The 25,012-nt window shown below is 46.3% G+C and overlaps 1 protein-coding gene across 1 annotated transcript in view; it reads left to right on the forward strand.

Moving 5' to 3' along the window:
* Nucleotides 1–25,012, forward strand: part of LOC124573831 (flocculation protein FLO11-like) — a 123,631-nt gene that overhangs the window by 50,416 nt on the left and 48,203 nt on the right. Inside the window, exon 3 of the mRNA XM_047131144.1 lies at nucleotides 5,945–8,217. Within this exon, the coding sequence (XP_046987100.1) occupies nucleotides 5,945–8,217 (2,273 nt within the window). The remainder of the gene's footprint in view (nucleotides 1–5,944; nucleotides 8,218–25,012) is intronic.

Raw genomic sequence — 25,012 nt, forward strand, 5'->3', positions numbered from 1 at the left:
GATTTCGTGCGGGGATTTGGACCACCGTCCTCCTGAAAGCCCCAACAGACTTCACTACGCCACACTTGAAGTTGCTTTTACATCTTTCGATGACTCTCCATGCGAGACAACTTGTTACATCCTCCATCCTAGCCAGGAAATCCCCAATCTAGTCATAAGTCTCTCTCGATGCCACCCATGCGGTCGCACTTTCGAGAATATGCGTGTCTGTAATACTGTTTCAATATAAATCATCAAATGTTGCATCTGTCTGGTTGCCTTGATCAGTGCCTTTCAGGATGCCATTTGAGAAATGCGCAAGTAGGGAGCCACATGATCGATATTTTAGGAATCCATGCTGATTGGCATGGAGGGGATTATTCTGCTCGAAAAAGGTCATTACATTTGAGCCCAGATTTTGTTCTAAGGTTCTACACTAAAAGAACATCAAGGAAACTGGGCGGTAGCTTGCTGTTATGCTCATTAATCGCTGGCAGAACTCGACAACTCTAACCACTTGGAATTAGACTCACTTTGCTCCACCTTTATACAGATTTTTGACTCAGTGTTAGTCCTTAAGTTTTTAAAATCCTCATTTTCATGCTTCGATGGGCAGAAAAACTCTTATCATATCTCTCTCTCTCTCTCTCTCTCTCTCTCTCTCTCTCTCTCTCTCTCTCTCCCTCCCTCCCTCCCTGAAGGGTCTCTGCATGAGCCTCTATGATTTTGCCATGCCACACAGCCTCATTTGTTTGCCGGTGGCACCTGAATTGTTGGTGCAAATGGTCTATTAGCCTAGATGTTAAAGAAGGAAAGGGAAAAGACTGAGCAGCTGAGTGTGTTTGTGGTGGCCACAGTATACGATCCATATTTCGTTTTAACATTTTATTAGGTAATTGGTACTTGTCGGAGCCCCACATGCATGTTTGATAATTTAAGTACCATATTTCAATGTATCTTTTCTTTCCTCTTTTTGTCCGATGAGTTGAATGTATGAATGAGTGTTTGCAAGGATTTCAGTGTGTAGATCCGTGGGAGTATAGTAGTCTGCCACTGTGTTAGAACAGCCAACTGTAGGAAACACGTACCAGGTAGCAAAGAGGTTTCTGTTTGCCTTGGAAGAACCTTTTGTATAGGTTGGCACCACAATAGGAGTTTCTCTGGCCACTTCTGTAGGTACGGGGAGCGGCTTTGGTTGGAGAGCGAATGCTCGTGGAGTGTTCCGTGGGACACGAGTCGCGTGAGACCTACTGGCGGTAAGTCTCTCTCTTCGATGAGAAGTTAATGTTGTGTTTTATCTAAGTTTTTCAAAGTTAGTCAAAGTAAATGATTCCTTTCATCTTTCATAGTTTATTGTTGTGTGCGACAAATTTTACTTGCTAATTCGCGAAAGTTAAATGCGTTAAAATCCAAGGACGGTGTAGGCTATTGTTCAATTGAACTGTTAATCAAATACATGAGCCGTGTTGAGTTTGTTGTGATTCAGTTCATTTTGTTTATTGTCCCTTTGGCGAGAGTATGTACATTGGGTATGATTTCCGTGATTTTATGACTGAATTTTGTGCATTTCGTCTCATTTGATAACTTTCTTTGTCCACACTTTGTTTCTGAGGATCACGTGATAGTGATGTAATGAGAAAGTTCGCAGTGCCAAGGTCACAGTGACCTTCCGCTGTAGAGTATCTGAATTAATTGTGAATCTTAATTATGCTTCATTTTTATAGCATTTCACTTTAATAGAAATTTTATTCAGTTATCCCGCATGTTAAAATCAAGGGAACAGTCCCTCTTGCTACTCACGTGCGCTGTGCTGAAGGTTTTTAGTTCTTTCCCTTCCTGTTAGTGTGTCAAGTGCGTGTGAATGTAAGTGTTCGTGATTAAACCATCCTTTGATCATTCCTCTTCCATAGATCATAGACCTTGCAGGGGACTCCGATGCAAAATTACAGGGTTAATTAATATGCGACGTAATAGACTGCAGCCAACAGCAACCACCATATTACTCACTACACAAGTTCATGTGCGCTATTAAATTTACCGATCTGATAAATGTTCTTTTGCCACAGTTTTTGTTTACGCTCTCACTGCTAAAATTGCATTCCATGCCTCATCCAGCTCTGATGTACGTCATATACTAGTGCATTCCGTTTGCGCGATAGTTGCATTGAGGCCACACTTTAACCCCCATATTTAGATAAATTGTAAAGATGCCTTTCACCCTCCCTTCCTCCCTCTCCAACATTTCATTGCACTGATTTTGCACAGGACATACCACTCACACAACAACAAATGCAGAAGTACACTTAGAGATAAATATCAGATTTTCTCGCCTAAGATTCGTCAGGCAATTTCTCTGCTATTTCGGCAGATATCTGAAATTTCCTCGTTACGATGTGTAGGTGGCGTCGGCACACACAAAAAATATTGCTCATCACGTCTTTCATGTGACGCCCGATGTCGACAGTACGCGCCAGCTTGTTTCCCGTTACGAACAAAATTATTTTTAAAGAGGAATTTCCATGCCCGTTCGATAACGCGATCCCAATTTTTTTAATATAGTTTTCTATTTATTTTGTCAGTACTAAAAGTTCTACGGCAGTGACAGCACCGGCCAAGCTCGCGGTGACTGGTGCCGATGAAACAAATATCGCACTGTTCTAATTTTGGACCGTTCTGTTGAATGGATACGTAAAATTTCACTTTAAAAATAATTTTGTTCGTAAAGGGAAACAAACCGACGCTTTCTGTTGGCGCTGGACGTTGTATGAAAGACGTGGGAGCAGTATTTGTTTGGTGTAACTCCAGGTAAATGTCTCAAAAACAGAACTGCAAATATCTAAATTTACATCTATAGACCACAAGCTACAATTCAGTGTGTTGCCAAGGGTATTTCGTGTTCCACTGTCACTCCCCCTTTTCCAGTCGCGTACGGTTCGCGGGAAGAGATTGTTGGTAAGCTTCAGTGTGGGCTCGAATCTTTCTAATTTTATCTACGGTTTTTTGTGAAATATACGTAGGATTAAGCAATAATGTATCTTGGTTGACTTTTCTAGGAACGTACGCTCGCGGAATTTTAACAGAACACCATAGTGTGGTACAGAACGCCTCCCTTGCTGTGTCTGTCAGTGGAGTTGCCTGAGGATGTCAGTGACGCTATCGTGCTTACTAAATGAACCTGTAACGAAACGCGTTGCTGTTTCTGATCTTCTCTGTTTCTTCTATCAATTCTATCCGCTGCGGATCACACACTGACGAGCAATGTCTGCCGAAGGCCATTGGAAAAGCACCTCACTGCTTCTAGGAGGGACAAACGGTATATACGCTGACGGAAGAAAAGGTGCAACACCAAAAAATAATTAAAGTAGAACAATGAAATTTCAGGAATATATTTGTCTAGGGGACGTATTTAAGTGATAACCTGTCATCTTGCATTTTTATGTAAGCGCAAGGTAAGTCGCTGCAAACGTGAAAACCGGTGTAACCGCCAGAATGTTGAATGCATGCGTGCATTGTGTTGTACAGGTGCCAAAGTCAGTATGTGGAAGACTTATATGCCTGTTGCTCTTGGTCGGTCGATAAAGGGATTGTTAATGCTGGTTATGGATGACGCTGGAGTTGTCCGTCGATGTCCCATAGGTGTTCGATTGGAGACAGATCTGTGTTCGAGCAGCTAAAGGCAAAATGTCGACACACTGTAGATCATGCTGGGTTACAACAGCGGTATGTGAGCGAGCGTTATCCTGTTGGAAAACACGCCATAGAATGCTGATCATAATAGCAGCAGACGGCTGGTCCTGGCGGAGGTTAGAGTCCTCCCTCGGGCATGGATGTGTGTGTTCGTCCTTAGGATAATTTAAGGTAAGTAGTGTGTAAGCTTAGGGACTGATGACCTTAGCAGTTAAGTCCCATAAGATTTCACACGCATTTGAACAATAGCAGCACAACAGGTCAAATCACCAGACTAACGCACAGCTTCGCGGGCATGGTGCGTGGGGTAACCACGAGAGGACTCCTGCTATCATAAGAAATCGCACCGCAGACCAAAACTCCAGGTGTAGGTCCAGTGTGTCTAGCACGCAGAAAGTTTGGTTGCAGGCTCTTAACTACCATCCTTGTAACCAATACACAGCCGTCACTAGCAACGATGCAGAACCAGCTTTCATCAGGAAACACAACATATCTCCACCCTACATTCCAGTGAGTTCTCGCTTGATACCACTGAAGTCACATATGGCGGTGGCTTGGGGTCAGTGGAATGCACGCTACACGGTACCTGACTCGGAGCTGTCCTTGAAGTTACCGATTTGTAACAGTTCGTTGTCATTGTGGTGCCAACTGCTGATGAAATTGCTACCACAGATTCGCCAGAGCCATACGCCGAAAAGGATGGTCTTCCTCTCGGTAGTGCCTGGAACCCAGTCTTCTTGAGACGAGACCACCGGTGCCACCAATTACCATTCCTGCCAAATGTTCTTGCTGTATCGCAGAAGGAACATCCAGCTTCTCATAGCCGCATTAAACGATCTCGTCAAACTTGGAAAGGTGTTGTAATGACGTCTTTGTCGCCTTAAAAGCATTTCTGACCAACATCAAAACTCACCACGTTGAATCTCAACTAACGCTCACGACAGTTACAGATTTAAAGCAAACCTAATTTGCATCCTTACAGTGGAGCTACTAGCGCCACTCTAATGCGACTGGTGCAATATTCGAGTAGACATCACCTTTAAGATGTAGAAACATACGTATGGGCGTTTATATCGCACAGCTCCTTGCTGTTGCTAGTTTTTTCCGCCAGCGTATATGGAACATGCCAGTAAAATTTTGACACTGTTTTTCGTCGGGTTTCATTTGCTTTCATCCCAGAGCCGTAAGGAAGTGATCGGTTGTCAGGGAGGGAGCAAAGCCTGGCTGCCCTGAACGTGGCGCGGCGTGGCGTTATTAAAGCATAACGGCTCGCCGGGACACTTGTGGGGCCTCGCGACCACAGAGCTGCGGCCTGTAGATGGTGCGGCGGCTGACCGTAGCAGGCGCGCTGCCACTCCCAGAGCACGTGTCCCAGGCCTTCCGCGTGGCTGCGCTGCACGTGTTGGAACGCCCCACGCCCTGCACACTACCACATCTGCGTTTATTCGCCACCAACTTCTAGCTCTTCCACGTGCTTATAAACCGTCGTCTTGTATTTCTAAGTCTCTACATCCGTAGAAAACCAATTTCAAGTGCATGACGGGCGGGTACGTCCCATTGTAGCAGTTCCCTTTCCATTATGGTGTATAGATAGTTGTACGAACTCTCATACATACTGTCACAGATTAAAACTTACAATAACAATTGAAAACTTAACCTAAAGTAACATACGTCTATTTTGTCCAGTGTTCTTTTTTGAATCCAAATGCAGGTCACTGTGGGCCAGCGATACCAGTTATTCGGCGGTGAGGTCGTGGTTATCCTATGAAGCACCCCTGAAGGATTTATCGAGGCAAAGCAGGGCGAGGAGGCCGACTGCTCTTTCTTCAACTCCATATTGGTTGCATAGAAGGCATTCTGGAGCTCCCTATTACGTCACGCTGTTGTAACAGATATCAACCGTTTGTTTCCCGAATGAGATTTTCACTCTGCAGCGAAGAGCGAGCTGATATGAAACTTCCTGGCAGATTAAAACTGTGTGCCGGACCGACACTCTAACAAAGTACCCTTGCCTTCGCGGGCAAGTGCTCTTACATTTGAGCTACCCAAGCAAGACTCACGCCCTCACAGGAGAGCTTCTGTGAAGTCTGTAAGGTAGGAGACAAGGTACTGGCAGAAGTAAAACTGTGAGGACAGGGCGTGAGTCGTCCTTCGGTTGCTCAGATAGTAGAGCAATTGCCCGCGAAAGGTAAAGGTCCTGAGTTCGAGTCTTGGTCCGGCACACAGTTTTAATCTGCCAGGATGTTTCAACCATTTGTTTTTCACTGCCCGCGACTAGGTGTTCGTGTTGCCATCCTCATCCTCCTCCTCTTCATCATCCTCATCATCATCCTCGTCGTCCCCCTCGTCGTCATCGTCGTCCCCCTCGTCGTCATCGTCGTCCCCCTCGTCGTCATCGTCGTCCCCCTCGTCGTCATCGTCGTCCCCCTCGTCGTCATCGTCGTCCCCCTCGTCGTCATCGTCGTCCCCCTCGTCGTCATCGTCGTCCCCCTCGTCGTCATCGTCGTCCCCCTCGTCGTCGTCGTCGTCCCCCTCGTCGTCGTCGTCGTCCCCCTCGTCGTCGTCGTCGTCCCCCTCGTCGTCATCGTCGTCCCCCTCGTCGTCGTCGTCGTCCCCCTCGTCGTCATCGTCGTCCCCCTCGTCGTCGTCGTCGTCCCCCTCGTCGTCGTCGTCGTCCCCCTCGTCGTCGTCGTCGTCCCCCTCGTCGTCGTCGTCGTCCCCCTCGTCGTCGTCGTCGTCCCCCTCGTCGTCGTCGTCGTCGTCCCCCTCGTCGTCGTCGTCGTCCCCCTCGTCGTCGTCGTCGTCGTCCCCCTCGTCGTCGTCGTCGTCCCCCTCGTCGTCGTCGTCGTCCCCCTCGTCGTCGTCGTCGTCCCCCTCGTCGTCGTCGTCGTCCCCCTCGTCGTCGTCGTCGTCCCCCTCGTCGTCGTCGTCGTCCCCCTCGTCGTCGTCGTCGTCGTCCCCCTCGTCGTCGTCGTCGTCGTCCCCCTCGTCGTCGTCGTCGTCGTCCCCCTCGTCGTCGTCGTCGTCGTCGTCCCCCTCGTCGTCCCCCTCGTCGTCGTCGTCGTCCCCCTCGTCGTCGTCGTCGTCGTCGTCCCCCTCGTCGTCCCCCTCGTCGTCGTCGTCGTCCCCCTCGTCGTCGTCGTCGTCGTCGTCGTCCCCCTCGTCGTCGTCGTCGTCGTCCCCCTCGTCGTCGTCCCCCTCGTCGTCGTCGTCGTCGTCCCCCTCGTCGTCGTCGTCGTCGTCGTCCCCCTCGTCGTCGTCGTCGTCGTCGTCCCCCTCGTCGTCGTCGTCGTCGTCCCCCTCGTCGTCGTCGTCGTCGTCCCCCTCGTCGTCGTCGTCGTCGTCCCCCTCGTCGTCGTCGTCGTCGTCCCCCTCGTCGTCGTCGTCGTCGTCCCCCTCGTCGTCGTCGTCGTCGTCACCCTCCCCCTCGTCGTCGTCGTCGTCGTCACCCTCCCCCTCGTCGTCGTCGTCGTCGTCACCCTCCCCCTCGTCGTCGTCGTCGTCGTCCCCCTCCCCCTCGTCGTCGTCGTCGTCCCCCTCCCCCTCGTCGTCGTCGTCGTCCCCACCCTCCCCCTCGTCGTCGTCGTCGTCGTCCCCCTCCCCCTCGTCGTCGTCGTCGTCCCCCTCCCCCTCGTCGTCGTCGTCGTCGTCCCCCTCCCCCTCGTCGTCGTCGTCGTCCCCCTCCCCCTCGTCGTCGTCGTCGTCGTCGTCCCCCTCCCCCTCCCCCTCGTCGTCGTCGTCGTCGTCGTCCCCCTCCCCCTCCCCCTCGTCGTCGTCGTCGTCGTCGTCCCCCTCCCCCTCCCCCTCGTCGTCGTCGTCGTCGTCGTCCCCCTCCCCCTCCCCCTCGTCGTCGTCGTCGTCGTCGTCCCCCTCCCCCTCGTCGTCGTCGTCGTCGTCGTCCCCCTCCCCCTCCCCCTCGTCGTCGTCGTCGTCGTCGTCCCCCTCCCCCTCGTCGTCGTCGTCGTCGTCGTCCCCCTCCCCCTCGTCGTCGTCGTCGTCGTCGTCGTCCCCCTCCCCCTCGTCGTCATCGTCGTCGTCGTCGTCCCCCTCCCCCTCGTCGTCGTCGTCGTCGTCGTCCCCCTCCCCCTCGTCGTCGTCGTCGTCGTCGTCCCCCTCCCCCTCGTCGTCGTCGTCGTCGTCCCCCTCCCCCTCCCCGTCGTCGTCGTCGTCGTCCCCCTCCCCCTCCCCGTCGTCGTCGTCGTCGTCGTCCCCCTCCCCCTCCCCGTCGTCGTCGTCGTCGTCGTCCCCCTCCCCCTCCCCGTCGTCGTCGTCGTCGTCGTCCCCCTCCCCCTCCCCGTCGTCGTCGTCGTCGTCGTCCCCCTCCCCCTCCCCGTCGTCGTCGTCGTCGTCGTCCCCCCCCTCCCCCTCCCCGTCGTCGTCGTCGTCGTCGTCCCCCTCCCCCTCCCCGTCGTCGTCGTCGTCGTCGTCCCCCTCCCCCTCCCCGTCGTCGTCGTCGTCGTCGTCCCCCTCCCCCTCGTCGTCGTCGTCGTCGTCCCCCTCCCCCTCGTCGTCGTCGTCGTCGTCCCCCTCCCCCTCGTCGTCGTCGTCGTCGTCCCCCTCCCCCTCATCATCATCATCATCATCATCATCATCCCCCCTCATCATCATCATCATCCCCCCCTCATCATCATCATCATTATATCATCATCATCATATCACCATCATATCACCATCATATCATCATCATATCATCATCATGATCGTATCATCATCATATCATCATCATGATCGTATCATCATCATATCATCATCATGATCATATCATCATCATCATCATTCGTGACAGGGGCTCAATAGAATTGAGTAAAAACTTGGACTGTATAAAAATTGGGATTTTGTACGGGTGCTGATGACAACGCAGTTGAGCGCCCCACAAACCAATCATCATCATCATCATCATAATCATCATCAGATACCAACCGTTTGTGCGAATCCTGTTGATGTTGCACCATTCTGGAAAATGAAAGTCCTGGTACCTTCAAAGTTGGACCTGTTAAGAATTGGGAATTCGTGACAGTCTGATGTTACCAAAGTGATGTTCAATTATTATTGACGGTGAAGTCACTGAGTCGATTGGGAACTGCTACAGGTGGATGTCCTGCCTTACGTCTCAGTTGCCGCCGTTTAAGGAAATCTGCATCGGTTTGAATGGGAAGGATGGGTTGGCATTATGTTTTACCATCTGTGGTTTGAGAGCTGCCAGTCGTCTGGTTTGGGGAGGTGCGACATTACTCAGTAATGGTAGCCACTGGAGCAGAATTGTTCTAACAGTTCCACTCATGGTTCACGTTGCCTGGTTTAGCTGGCTATCGGCAAGGTTGGTATAGCAATTACTGATCCAGACAGGACCGTAGTATCCTACAATGAGTGAATGAGGGATACTGTGCTAAATCTCGAAATTTTGGTGGTAGCACCCCAAAGGGTATCTGCCAGCTTCTGAATCGGTTGGTTCTAGTTTTGCGTTTTGCTGATAAATTTTTCAGGCGTTGTCTGGAGGTGAGTGTTCTGTCGAAAGTTGAACCGAGGTACGTAGGGTGTGGATTATCTTTCATTGTGACCCCATAATAGTGAACGGCGAGAGTTCCTTAAGTTTCTCTGTTGTTAACATGAAACGATGAGACTTCCACTTGATTCGGCTGGAGCCCCCATTTTCTGATTTAAGCTAATGTCTTCTGTCGGAACATCCTCACTTTGGACAAAGCTCGAACTTTGGGTACTGATGGAAATATCATCGACACACATGAGTTTTCGAGCTGTTGTTGTTGATACATCTGAGAGAAACTAATACAGAGCCTTGTGGTAGGCCATTGTGTAGTCGACGGAAAACACCTAACTTCCCACTGAGGTAAGAAGTGCGGAAAAAATGTTTGAGCCTGTCTGTGCGCGCTGTAATTAGGTTTTGTCCTCGCGACCCGTACGTGCATCACACGTAGAGGGTTGTAATGTACTACTAGATTATCATTTACTGCTGGTTGTTGAAACTAAATAGGCTTTCTCGGAATAGTTTGTGACTATCAAGCGTCTTCCAACTGATTTTCTTCAGAACATAAGCAACATTTTAAGATCAATTGCACCAGCGCTTTGTGAGCAGTGTGCTTGTATATTCATTACATTTTCCCAGGATTTCCTCAATGAACCAAAGTCTACCAAACGATTACCTGCGATTGAGCCATTGTAATCGTTCCATTCCATATCCCTACAAAGTGATACACCCGCGCATTCGTATGAGTTGACTGAATCCAATTATGACCCGGTATTGCACTAATAGAATACTACATTTTTTCGTTTTTTGAAGTGCACAGTTTTTTCATTTCTGAACATTTAAAGCAAGTAGCCGATCTTTTCACTTCTGAAATCTTCTAAAGATCTCACTGAATATTTGTGCAGTGATTTTCAGACAGAACACTATAGGTAGCTACATCATTTGCGAAGTGTGTGTTTTCTAATAATATATTACCAGCAAAGTGTCATATCAAGGCAACGTCTAGAATTCCTTGAACTGTTCGGCAAGGTGTTTAATTATGATTAATCCTTTTTCTAGGGACTGTGTAAAATGGCTGGGTATTTTTATAAAATACGAAATGGACACAGGCTAAGTATAATATCACAATGAAATAACATGTTTAAATTAGGAACTTTAAATATTTAATGAAGGTTGAATTAAGTCACAAATTTATCACAGTTGTGCGTGTCTGAAAAAAGCATAACCTGAATCAGATGTTTTTATAGTTTTTTAATATGTGCTAATATGTAATAGAAAACTGAAAAAGAAAGTTTTTAACGATTATTAGAAATGTATAATAAACAAATTCCGTTAAACAGTGTATTTTCAGACACGTTGAAGCTGTACTTCTTTTATGCTTTATTTATTGCGGCAAGCAGAATCGAAGTGACATTTCCAGCAGTGATGTTTGTGGATCTTGTAACTGAAAAAATATTTAAATCCTTTCATTTTAACTTAGCATTAAACATAGCCGGAATTCTATTAAATAACTAGGCAAAGTACTGAATAAGATACATTTCATACCTTGACTAATGACTTGCAGTGTTCTATACATCCCCGAAGCATTCCATAAAATTCTGGCTTTGCCTGTGACAAATCTACTACTCTACCCAGCCGATGAGTGTCCTCACAACATTTACTTCACGGAGTACGTATCACTAGCATTAAACAGTTGTCTCCAGGATGAGCTGCTACACTTGAAAGAAGTTTTTGCAGTAACGTTATTATTCATAACAGATACGTAAGACAGCACGAATAAAACCAAAGTTAGTTGGGTATAAGGAACAAAGAAGAAGACATAGAAAAAAATTTAAATTCACGGATTTCCTGCCATATGTGGGAAGGCTGTCATCAACAATAGTGCGGATCCTTGCCAAGCACAGAGTGAAAGTTATTTTTCGCTCTCCACCGATGACGGCACCACTTTCATGTTTCGTCAAGATTACTTAACGCTAGGTAAGGCTGGAATTCGCAAACGCCCGTACGAGTATGGCCTTTCGTACAGCCGATGAAAGATGCACGAAACAGCGGGAGTATACACGGCTCTTAAAGCCCAATAATTTAGCTGCGACGGAGCATTGTGTCAACGTCGTTCGCTCCTAGCGTCGACTTCATCTTTTTGTGTTTCGGTGGCGAAAGAAGCAGCTGAAACTCGTTTCGCGAAGAATTTAATTAGTAGGGGTGGTGGTTTAAGCCTGGGCAATTCATGGAATCCGACGCTTTCTTTAATAAACTTGCAAAGACGTCACTACGGTGCAGCTCATAATGGTTAATTGGAATCCCAGTACAGATCGATCACGTAACCGCGATTCAATTTAACCGAACTTCTTTGCCATCAGTCAGCGTATCTTGTGTACCTGTGGCAGCACGCCCAGTAGAGCAGTCGGCGGATTTAAATGGATGAAGAGAGTGCTTTAGCGTCAAGTTTTCGGCACGCTCTGAAAATAGCCGAAAGGTACAAGACCAAAATACTATGAGCTGCAAGAACTTTATGCGGCCTGCATATCCAAAATTCAGTGAATCAATAATTTCGCCGTTAAAACATGAAGATGCATATACTATTAATAAAAGTATTGTCTGTAAGGTCATTGATATCTACTAAAAATAGCAAGCGTCCGAATAAAATTTCGTGAGATATAACTGAAGTTCCTACTACATCAGTCGGTGACTCTTCATCCAAGGTAACTGGACGCATCCTTCCTACGAAGAAATCGTCAATCCAGTCACAAATTTCGTTTGATATCGCTTACGATCGCACTTTCGATAATAAGCGTATTTGCGGTCCAGAGTCACAAAATTTTCAAAATCAAAAATACTGTATCTGAGCGTTGGACATCATTGTTGTTACCATCTCTGGAACCGGTATGTGGGTGAGCAGGCCGAAATCAATAAATCCGGTAACGACTGTACGAAGGCTCCCAAGACTTGATTTGCTGCAGTTGACAGTGGCATTCGCGACACTTCAGAGGAAGCACAACCAGTACGAGGCATCTGTCCCTCAGGTTCAGATATGTTTAAGAAGGCGACAACTTGCTGATAAAAGAGTGAACCGAAAGGAAACTAGTTTGCAGTAACTAAAGCAGAAAGTGAGAATCACTTAACGATAGAATAGTGACATACGTGGAACTCGGTGTACTAGGGAATAAAAGTGTGTTGGTCAACGCTCGACTCACAAGACAGAAAAATCTTTCAACACGGGTAACCAATAAGGGGCGTGATACACTGGAATTTGTATCTTCGTATTTTGTTCCCAAAGAATAAAAACAGGTACACTGTTCAGTGAATGTGAAGGAAATAGAACACAAGAGACTGCCTATGAGAAATCAAACAGAATCAAACAACAGACAAAGAGAGCAACTAATAGAGAGAAAAAAGTCACCTCCTCCCGTCAGAGAACAATACACAAATATAGAGTAAAACCGCCTCTAGTATTGATACTGGCACGAATTAGGCGAGAAAGAGGCTTCGTAAGTTTCTTCGGGTACGAGACGGGCTTCGGCAGCAGGCTCCAGGTTCATCACCCACGCCGACTGCCGCTCATCGGTGACGACGGCTGTAATTCGCACGCCTAGCCGCATCTGGACGTCCACTGAGTGGCAACATGTGGCCTCTGCAGATAAATCACGTTTTATGCTCCATGGGACTGAAAGCAAACACTGCAACAATCGTCGGAGGGGTCAAGGTTGTGGGGAATGTTTTTGTGCTATTCACTGTGTCATCTCGTCATCTCGTCATTCTAGAAGGTACGGTAGATCAACACAAGCATGCATGTATTCTTGGGGACCATGTCCACCCATACATCAGGGCGCCTACCATCAGGACAATGCAACCTGTCCTACAGCTCGCAGGGTACCTGCATGTTTCGAAGAGCACTAGGATGAGTTTACCGTACAGCGCCAGCCATACAGACATACGTAAACAGCCATAATACGGCGCTGCGGTCGGCAACGCCTGTATAAGACAAGTGTGTAGCATAGTTGTTAGATCGGTTACTGCTGCTACAATGGCGGGTTATCAATATTTAAGTGAGCTCGAATGTGCTGTTATAGTCGGCGCAGGAGCGATGGGGCACAGCATGTCTTAGGTAGCGATGAAGTCAGGATTTTCCCGTACGACCATTTCACGAGTATACCGAGAATATCAGGAATCCGGTAAAACGTCAGATCTCCGACATCGCTGCGACCGGGAAAAGAACTTAGAGGAACGGGACCAACGACGACTGAAGAGAATCGTTCAACGAGCAGAAGTGCAACCCTTCCGCAGATTGCTGCAGATTTCAGTGCTGGGCCATCAACAAGTATCAGTGTGCGAACCATTCAACGAAACATCATCAATATGGGCTTTCGGAGACGAAGGCCCAGTCGTGTATCCTTGATGACTGTGGACTGTTGACGACTGGAAACATGTAGCCTGGTCGGACGAGTCTCGTTTCAAATTGTATCGGGCGGATGGGCGTGTACAGGTATGGAGACAACGTCATGAATTCAAGGACCCTGCTTGTCAGCAAGTGACTGTTCAAGCTGGTGGACGCCCTCTAATGGTGTGGGGCGGCGCAGTGAGAGTGGCATGGGCCCTCTGATACGTCTAGATACGACTCTGATAGATGACATGTAAGCATCCTGTCTGATCACCTCCATCCATTGATGTCCGTTGTACTTTCCGACGAACTGGACAATTCGAGTGGGACAATGCGACACCCCACACGTCCAGTATTGCTACCAGAGTGGCTCCAGGAACAGTCTTCTAAGTTTAAAAACTTCCGATGGCCACCAAACGCCCCAGACAGGAACATTATTTAGCATATCTGGGATGCCTTCCAACGCGCTCTTCAGAAGAGGTCGACACCCCCTCTTACTCTTATGGATCTATGGACGGCCCTGCAAGATTCATGGTGTCGGTCCCCTCCAGTACTACTTCAGACATTAGCCGAGTTCAATAGGTAATGCAACACAGTTTTTTTGTTAGTTTCGGTTGAGCAGAAACGGAATATGTTATTTTCCCGCTTCAGCCCCAGTAATTTCATGAAGTTCTAATAGCTGGCGGCACTATACGTAGCCTATGGCGTCTGCAGTGGAGGTGCGATCCAAGCAGAGAGCTGTCATTGAGTCTCTTTTGGCGACAGTCCGCCTGCTTAGCTGAGTGGTAGCGTACTTGCTTACCATGCAGTAGGCCCGGGTTCGATTCCCGGCGGGGTTGGAGATTTTTCTCCGGCCGTGGACTGGGTGTTGTGTCCTCCACATCATGACCGAAGCACAAGTCCCCCAATGTGGCGTCGCCTGAAATAAGCCTTGCACTGGGCTACCGAACTTCCCCGGACGGGGCCTCACGGCCAAGAATACCACACGATCCTATTTTTTTTTTTTTTTTTTTCTGAAAACCAAAACTTCGCTGATACTCAAACGCGCTTCAACGACAAAGTCGCGCAAACCTGTCCGATTTCCTGCGCGCCTGCAATGTTGGAACGTGCAGACACACTCATTCAAGGTGATTGACGCATTACAATCAAACAAAATTGAACTTCTCTGTAGGTAGTGCTGACACACTCGTCCACCAGTTGGAGCACCCACAGGTATGTGCCCGCTGGATTCATCGCCGTCTAATACGAGTAGAAGACCATAAAGAGCAACGAAGAGCCATCTCTGTAGGATTTCTGGTGCGTTAAGAGGCTGATCGTGACAATTTCTTGTCGAACTTCGTCACGGCCGATGACACATAGGTTTATCTCTTCGAACCGGAAACAAAACGGCAAACCATAGTCTCCGAAGAAAAAGACGCAATGAAGGACGCAGTACGCGGGAAGCAGTACATGGATGAAGGGGAGATCACTCATTCAGAAAGACATTGGCTCCGGCGTTGACCAGTAGAATGGTACCATAAGGGCGCACATGCCCTCAGTCAGGTGGCTTAAGGCCCTCGCGTTGAACAATTATGATGGAATAACATGGCTTTCCAGCCAAAAGATTGAGGAATAATACAGTGTATTGGAATGCTGAATAACACCAACCTGCTTTCAGAAAAAAACGTATTGCGTTTGTTCTTGAATGCCCCTCGTATAATAACTTTTTAGTTTATATAAAAACATTTCTACGTAACGCTAGTGTGTAGTTTAAAACAGCGATAAATTCCATCTGTTTTAGCTGCTAAATGGCAAGTTATAAGTAAATAGCACCAAACAGATAAATATATCTGTGTAAAAGTGTCTGCAAAATGGCATTCTCTCTGAAAATCATGTATCACTCTTCATTATACGCTGCTGTTTGCAAGACAACTTCGTAAGGTTAGAGAGAGACATGCCGACAGGCAAAATTCGAAAAGTGGTTCTTTATTCTTTTCAGGGCAGCTCATTGTTTAAGAACCCTGCTAACGGTAGGCAAACGTGATACGCTTTCACTCGTATACAGAGATTTGTTTCAGGATTATTTGTGGTGCAAAAGCTTACTAATTAGTCTGATGTGATAACATTACGACAACGGCGTTGCCGCAGTGGATACACCGGTTCCCGTGAGATCACCGAAGTTAAGCGCTGTCGGGCGTGGTCGGCTCTTGGGTGGGTGACCATCCAGGCCCATGCGCTGTTGCCATTTTTCCGGGTGCACTCAGCCTCGTGATGCCAATTGAGGAACTACTCGACCGAATAGTAGCGGCTTCGGTCTAGAATACCATCATAACGGCCGGGAGAGCGGTGTGCTGACCCCACGCCCTTACTATCCACATCCTCCACTGAGGATGACACGGCGGTCGGATGGTCCCGGTAGGCCACTCGTGGCCTGACGACTGAGTGGTCGGTGATAACATTACAGTCTTGATCAATTTTTGATGTGCCTTTCGGTTGGTTTAGTGTTGTCTTCGTAACTTGGGCTAATCAGCTGCTTACATGCTAGCCCAGCTATGTCATTGACAACCTCCTTGTGTTCTCGCCGTCACCCACAATTTTCCTTCTTAACAGTTTCAGAAATGTTTTTCTCAATTGTACATCAGTCTGATACGAGAACACTGATTGTTGAAGAAATAATTATGCGCCTGTTACAGTGTGGTAACGATATAAATTATGTATAGTGGAGTCAGTTGCCTACAGTATCACTGCTTCACTGCCAAAGGGTCACGTAGGTCCTACGTCGTCGAATCAGGATTACATATACAAACGAACACGAGTATAACACATCATTTAATAATTTCCGTTAAGACTTAAGTGGTGGTCTACTACCAGCGTGCTCTAGTACAATCGATAAGTAACGTAAGTTGGCTCCCTGGTCACTAAAACCATGCCTCATTATTATTATTATTATTATTATTATTATTATTACACTATTGGCCATTAAAATTGCTACACCAAGAAGAAATGGAGATGATGAATAGGTATTCATTGGACAAATATATTATACTAGAACTGACATGTGATTACATTTTCACGCTATTTGGGTGCATAGATCCTGAGAAATCAGTACCCAGAATAACCACCTCTGGCCGTAATAACAGCCTTGATACGCCTGGGCATTGAGTCAAACAGAGCTTTGATGGCGTGTACAGGTACAGCTGCCCATGCAGCTTCAACACGATACCACAGTTCATCGAGAGTAGTGACTGGCGTATTGTGACGAGCCAGTTGCTCGGCTACCATTGACCAGACGTTTTCAATTTGTGAGAGATTTGGAGAATGTGCTGGCCAGGGCAGCAGTCGAACACTTTCTGTATCCAGAAAGGCCCGTACAGGACCTGCAACATGCGGTCGTGCATTATCCTGCTGAAATATAGGGTTTCACAGGGATCGAATGAATGGTAGAGCCACGGGTCGTAACACATCTGAAATGTAACGTCCGCTGTTCAAAGTGCCGTCAATGCGAACAAGAGGTGACCGAGACGTGTAACCAATGGCACCCCATACCATCACGCCGGGTGATAGGCCAGTATGGCAGCCGGCCGAAGTGGCCGTGCGGTTAGGCGCTGCAGTCTGGAACCGCAAGACCGCTACGGTCGCAGGTTCGAATCCTGCCTCGGGCATGGATGTTTGTGATGTCCTTAGGTTAGTTAGGTTTAACTAGTTCTAAGTTCTAGGGGACTAATGACCTCAGCAGTTGAGTCCCATAGTGGTCAGAGCCAGTATGGCAGCGACGAATACGCGCTTCCAATGTGCGTTCACCGCGATGTCGCCAAACACGGATGCGACCATCATGATGCTATAAACAGAATCTGGATTCATCCGTAAAAATGACGTTTTGCCATTCGTGCACCCAGGTTCGTCGTTGAATACACCATCGCAGGCCCTCCTGTCTGTGATGCAGCGTCAGGGGAAACCGCAGCCATGGCCTCCGAGCTGATAGTCCCTGCTGCTGCAAACGACGTCAGACTGTTCGTGCAGATGGTTGTTGTCTTGCAAACGTCCCCATCTGTTGACTCAGGGATCGAGACGTGGCTGCACGATCCGTTATAGCCATGCGGATAAGATGCCTGTCATCTCGACTGCCAGTGATACGAGGCCGTTGGAATCCAGCACGGCGTTCCGTATTACCCTCCTGAACCCACCGATTCCATATTCTGCTAACAGTCATTGTATCTCGACCAACGCGAGCAGCAATGTCGCGATATGAAAAACCGCAATCACCATAGGCTACAATCCGACCTTTATCAAAGTCGGAAACGTGATGGTACGCATTTCTCCTTGTTACACGAGGCATCACAACAACATTTGACCAGGCAACGCCGGTCAACTGCTGTTTGTGTATGAGAAATCGGTTGGAAACTTTCCTCATGTCAGTATGTTGTAGGTGTCGCCACCGGCGCCAACCTTGTGTGAATGCTCTGATAGGCGAATCATTTGCATATCATGCCATCTTCATCCTGTGGGTCAAATTTCGCGTCTTTAGCACGTCATCTTCGTGGTGTAGCAATTTTAATGGCCAGTAGTGTATTATTATTATTATTATAGTAGTAGTAATATTAATATTTACTCTTTATATTTGATGAGGTAACGTTCTAGAACGATATGAGTGCAATACACTCCAAATTTAATGACAAAAAAATGAGAGAATGGAAGATTAAAATTCGGAAATTACTCTTAGCCCAATAAAGTGAGAGAGGCGAATAGCCTATCTCGACATTACTGTTCCGCTGCCCTTGGCATGGATCAGTTAAAGCAGACAACTGCAGCATATAAAAGCAGTCCCAGGCTGTTGTTATTCGCGGGGCTCGTGTGTTGTACGTCAGGCGCCGTCACGTCGCCGTATCCTCCCCACCCACCTGTCACAGTCGTCGTACATCTCTGGTCTTGTTTATTTGGCAACACGTTCCACTCCGGCGGTCAGACAGGTGTATCTTGGCAGGAGTCCCACGCGTAATGCAGGGGGGGCCATCCGGCCATCTCCCGCTGATGGCAAGCGGCCACATGACATAAGACGACAATTCGGTACTTCTAGCTACAGCCTACGCGAGTCACATGTTGGCTGCAGTGTACGTAATTGAAACAGTCCCGGTAATATGAACTGGTCCATTAAACATTTTTCACCGGAAAGTTACGATACATTTGTGGTCGATAGCTACCAAAATGTTCGGCGCCCTTCGAGAAGAAGAATCATACAAAAGAACGTTACCCATTGCTGACAACAGGTGCAAAATACACATTTTCGAGGCAGCTCTGTGGTTTTACCTCTTGTCTTAACAATGATTCTAAGCAATGAAAAGTGTGAAATCATACACATGAGTACTAAAAGGAGGCCGCTAAATTTCGGTCACTCGACAAATGACAAAAATACAAAGACTGTGAACTCAACTAAATACTTAGGGATTACTGTCAAGAATAACGATCACATAGACAATGTTGCACGGAAAGTGAGCCAAAGACTTACTGGTAAAACATGCCACAGGTTTACTAAACAGACTACCTTCACTACGCTTGTCTGTAGTGTTCTGGAGTATTGCTGCGCGATGGCGAGTCTGTATCAGATAGGATTGACGGACTAGATAGAAATTCAAAGAAGGGCATATGGTTCTGTATTATCGCGAAATTGAGTAGAGCGAAAGAAGGGCATATCGTTCTGTATTATCGCGAAATTGAGTAAAGAAGGGCATATCGTTCTGTATTGTAGCGAAGTGAGATAGTGTGTGTCACTGGTATAAATTGGATTGCCAATCTTTAAAACAAAGGCGAGTTTTGTTACGGTAGGAACTCCACATGAAATTTCAATCACTAATCTCTGAAACCGAAAATATTCTTCTGGCATCCATCTACAGAGGGAGAAATGGTCAGCATAATAAAATAAATCGGAGCTTCGTTTTTCCCGCTTGCTGTTCGAGAGTGGAAAGGTAGAGAAAGAACTTGAAGGTGGTTCGATGAACCCTCTGCCAGAAACTTCACTGTGAACTACAGAATATTCGTATAGATGTAGAATGCGAGAATGAGCACGTTTTGATTTTGGATTGCATAGCTTTGACCTTAGTATCCATAGTGCCTCCATTCAATCACTCTCCCACTAAAAAAGGTGGATGAGCATTCTCTGAATATTCTAGGACAAAATATTTAATATTTTGCTCAACTACAATGAATTTGCTCGGAATGTTCTGTAAGTTCTCGTAACTTTATCTAAGAGTTACTACTAAAGTCATATTGCCCCTAGTTGATACGTACGTAAGCCATCCGATATTTCTATAAGGAAGACTCTGCCCAAATTACCAGCTGAGAACTTCAAACGAAGAGAGAAAGATTGCCGCTTCCCTTTCTGTGCACTATCTTTCTATGATTGGGTGTGTAGATGTGTAATTGTCAACCTGGTAGACCACTCTAAAGTATAATGACGATTGATTGTCTCAGGAAAATAACACAAATGAGCCAGAATTCACGTTCTGTTTACGATTTCAGTTTTGGCCATTGTGGCGTAGGGCGATTTGCTATCGGTCTTTATGCAGATTAGACTTCAATCCAGGACTGTGCGCTTAATTGCTTTACAACTACTTTACTGGTAATGCAGATTATATAAAATATCCCACAAAAAGATGTCAAGAGCCGATTAAATCAGCGTGAAATACCACAAAGTATAAAACAAAAGAAAGGTCTCAGTGTGTTTCGTATTTCCTGCGTTTTGCATCATAAAAATACGAGAGATTACGCTGTAGGATTGAACTGTATATTGGTTTTCAGACCAGACGATTCTAATCCACATAAACATATATACACATAATTCTTTGAGTAAGTGCTGTCAGTATATCTTCTTGGTTTGCCACCAACGACTTACGTAGTGTAGCCGACTTCGTGCTAAGTTTGAGGGAAAGGTATGAGAGAGAAATGTGGAGGTAGTGTTGATGGGGGAGTGGGAAGGACTGTCTTAGATCGCACGCTGCTTTTTCCTGCGCTTTCCATCTGACTAGATTTCCTAAGCGAGATAAGGAAAGCCTGGAAAAGTTTCCAACTCGATGTTTCGCCTGTGTTAGCACTCTGAGGTGAGCCGCTGGAACAACGAGTATTGGAAAGTTCCCTCGCGCTGCTCAGCGTTCGTCATTTTTAAAGCGTTCGTACGAAGAACGCTTTCAGCTATCGACTACCCGGATATTCCCATTTAATGGTATGTAGCACCGTCTTCGTATTATCAGTCTGCATGAGCAGAAGATTTTTTTTCTCATCATGTAGCGTATTCTAAATTTCTGTTATATATACTGAAGCGCCAAAGAAACTGGTATAGGCATGCGTATTCAAATACAGACAGACCTAAACACTCAGGATACGGCGCTGCGGTCAGCAATGTATATGTAAGACAACAAGTGCCTGGCGCAGTTATATCGGTTAACTGCTGCTGCAATGACAGGTTATCAGGATTTAAGAGAGTTTGAACGTGGTGTTACAGTCGGCGCAGGGTGATGGGACAGATCATCTCCGAGGTAACGATGAAGTGGGAATTTTCCCGTACGACCATTTCAGGAGTGTGCCGTGAACATCAGGAATCCGGTAAAACAATAAATCTCCAACATCCCTGCGGCCGGAAAAAGATCCTGCAAGAACTGGACCAACGACGACTGAAGAGAATCGTTCAACGTGACAGACGTACAACCCTTCCCCAAATTTCAATGCTGGACCATCACCAAGTGTCAACGTGAGAACCATTCAACCAAACATCGAATCTCGAACACCATGACTCTTTTTGTGTTATCGAACACTTTTTCTAGGTCGACAAATCCCATGAGGGTGCCTCGACTTTTCTAAACACTTGCTTCAAGCGGAGTGTCAGAACTGCCCCTCTGGTGCCTTATCTTTCCTAAAGCCAAACTGACCGTCATCTAAGATGTCCTCAGTTTTCTTTCACATTACAATTGCATCATAATACGCACTTTTGTACTGTGGTGGCATTCCAGTTAATTATCAGTAAAACACACACACACACACACACACACACACACACACACACACACACACACACACACACACACACACATAATTCATTTGAGCTTCACACCAACGTAAAGGCTTTAAGTAGTGTATTCCAGACACAGATCAGATTTTCGGCAATATTGTCATTATGTTTTGTGTTTCAATGACCACTGAAGGGAGTTAGTCGCAACTCTAGCGATACCTACGTAGGCCCACTGCATGTTTCGACGAAGTCATCGATTCTACTCATTATACAAATAAACAAATAGTCTTACACATGGACTAGAAGTAATTCGAAATAGTTTCCATCCCCGGGTTTGGCCAAGGATATTGCAATGTTTCCCTATGTTGTAAGGCAAACGCTGGTGTTGGAACTTGTCTCTTAACTATTCCTGAGTGAAACTCCGTTTTAGACATTACCAACTCGCCTGGCATAGGGTGACCAGCGGTTAAACGGAAGGTTTTCAAATGAATATCAGTATGTTGGTTTTTCAGGCTTTTTTATGCCATTTACTGCAGTGGAAGACATTCTCGAAGTACATGTCGTGTGCGGCACCTCCTTCCCACCACTAACAAAGACGTATTAGGCAATGTGAGAACGTCCGAGCCCCGTTGGTCACCCTTTATCTGTCCGAAAAGACCCTGAATCTGCGGTGGGTCACAACTTGAACAGCCCACTTTACCATCAGGGACAGAAAGCGAAAAGTCAAAAAATGAGCACGTCAAGTAAACATGCAGATCTTCTGCCTTCGTTTTAAAAGCCGCTGTGAGGACCAGTGCGGTCACAGTACTCCAATCGTATTCGTAAATGGTTAGCCATAGTGCTGAACACGACTTATGTTACTAAATGCGTCTTTTAATATATGGAACAATCATTTGTCAACAGCTTTAGTATTGTTTCGAGTAATGAGAGTTATTGCTACGATCTTAATATCAAAATAATGAATGAATGTCCCAGCGAAAAAGGACGAAACATTTGAGAGTGGTTGTGAGAGTATTCGCACGTGAGAAGAAACCTGCCTTTTTGTTGTCATAGATTGTATGACGGACACTGAGTACAGGTAAAAAGTAAAAAGCAAGAGTAGCAGCAACGGTACATTCATCTCAAACTCCTCATATTAAACACTGTGTAACTACCGTTCCATTTTGTAGTGTTGAACTAAGTACAGATTACGTACGGCTGAGAGCAGTGGAAAACAGCCGCGGCGATATGGTTAAAAAAGCTAAACTGTTTGCAGTAATTACAGAGTAATAAATCTATTAAACATGATTTAGACGCCGTGTTGAAGTATCAAGAACGTCAGATTGAAAACGGCGGCTAACATTTACCTGGGAAGTATAAACGAGCGTTCGAAACGTTCTGGCTGTAATTGTCCCACTGTCGATACCACGACAAGCTCTTTTAAAATAAAAATTTAAAAAAACTACCCATGAGGAATTGCGACCGGTGCAATAATTTCTGCTTTAGAATCAATTCTGTGACCAACCATTAGAAAATCGGGCTACAAAAATAGAAGCCGAATAATTGGCACTTGTTTTCTGGAGTTCAATCAGCGTAAAGTTTACCCGCAATTCATCGCGATTGTTGTCCGAGCCCGCTGGCCGTCGGGCCGAGGTAATATGATAGTCATTAAGAGCAATCGTCCGGACGCCGGATCGCGCGGATAGCTGCGAGCTGTGGCGGGCCGCGCGCAGCACGTACGCACAGACAAACAAGAGTGTGTAAATCACGCCGAATTGGCAGCCGTTCGACAGGCTGTGGTTACCGGAACCTACCTGGCAGCCCGTAATTTTCTTGAGCGGGCAGACATCTCGATGAAAGCCCCGGCCCGCGGATACGGCCGTTGTGCGCCGGTAGTCTGGCCAAGGCGCAGCCGGGACGTCCGCGGGAATATTACCCGAATCCCGCAATCACACCGTGATTCTCTTGCAACCCACCGCGGCCATTATTCAGATGGGAGTCCCTGGGGATTCCAGCTGGTTCTGAAGTAACATCATTCTCTGTATACTCCGATGGGAACATCACGCACTGTCTTTACAGTTGTTTTTCTGTTGTGAGAACGAAATTTGCCGACCACAAATGAAAAAATAGAAAAACGTACCAAGACCGTAATCCTTTCTTAGCAAATCCAAAGATGTAAGCGTACATTTTGAATAATATTTACCTTCGAAAGAAGTTGCTCGCCGTCTAGCATTGGTGTACTGTAGGTCGCTGGAACAACGAAGGGTACCACTAGCGCCTGGAAAAAAGCACAGGTCAGTCACTTCTTTCAAGAAGGGGTCGTCGAGCTGGTGCACATAATTATTGGCCTCTATCCTCACGTCACTCTCTTGCAGAATTAAGGAACATGTAAAGCGCTCACCCATTATTATGTTTCTAGAGAACGAAATTCTTCTCTATACAAACCAATATGTATTCCGCAGAGAGATCTTGCGAAAAAGTTCGCTCTGTTCGTTCACGGAATCTGGATCGCCGTAGACAAAGGCACTTTAGGATGATACCATGTTCCTTGACTTTCTGAACGCATTCGATAGAGTTCTGGACTGTTGTTCAGTGAACAAAATATCAGACCAGACCAGGTTTGTGACTTGATGACAGATCTCAGTACAATACCGTTAACAGGTTCAAATCGACAGATGAAAAAATGATATGTGGAGTATCCCAAAGCAGCGTTATAAGGCCATCATTGTTTACAATATGATAACAGGTGTATGGAAACGGACTTTACAAACCTGGACACTCAAACTGATTTATTCATTTAACTTACAGGAAAGTGTTTTGGTAACAAATTATGACAAAACATGTCAAGGTTTTTTACTTTATATCTAAACAGGTTCAAGGTTGTCTGTGGTATATCAGATTTGCTTATTTGAGTCACCTACGTTTACTGCATATAACATAAGTCAATTTTTCTTTAATTTTCCTTCCTGTTCTTCCATACATTCTCTTTATCCTTTTAAGTATATAATGGTCTGTCGATGAAGACACTATTCATTGTTATGTTTTGCTAACACATTACGAACATTCTTTTTCCATTATGACCTCCTTCATTTTGAGTAAAAAAAAAGATCTTGTAGCAACGAAACAACCAGTGTTGTCTTCCTTTACCTTTACTTTCGAAATTACTATGAAATATAGTTTTTCAAATTAATTTCATTATTTTTTCATCATGAATCCATCTCTTTTTTGGCACATTTCTGAATACACATTTCTGAATACACATTTCTTCTCGTAGAAGTTGTTGGCGGATTCTTTTGGGCTCCCAGAGCAGTCTGAATGAGAAACGTACAATTGCAATGATGGCTGTGTTAATTATTGTAAACTTCCGGGCCCTCAAATTACTTCCAGTCACGCTAACTGAGTGTTAAACGTAAGCTAGTGTGCTGGCACAGTCTTTGGAAACGTAACGGCTCGCTAACAGTGCTTCAACAATCGTATTCCAGGTTATGTTCTTTATTTTTCATTCATGGAGAAGAAATTTAACACATCTGCA

Source organism: Schistocerca americana, chromosome 1 (assembly GCF_021461395.2).
Source record: "Schistocerca americana isolate TAMUIC-IGC-003095 chromosome 1, iqSchAmer2.1, whole genome shotgun sequence".
NCBI classification, from domain to species: Eukaryota; Metazoa; Arthropoda; class Insecta; order Orthoptera; family Acrididae; genus Schistocerca; species Schistocerca americana.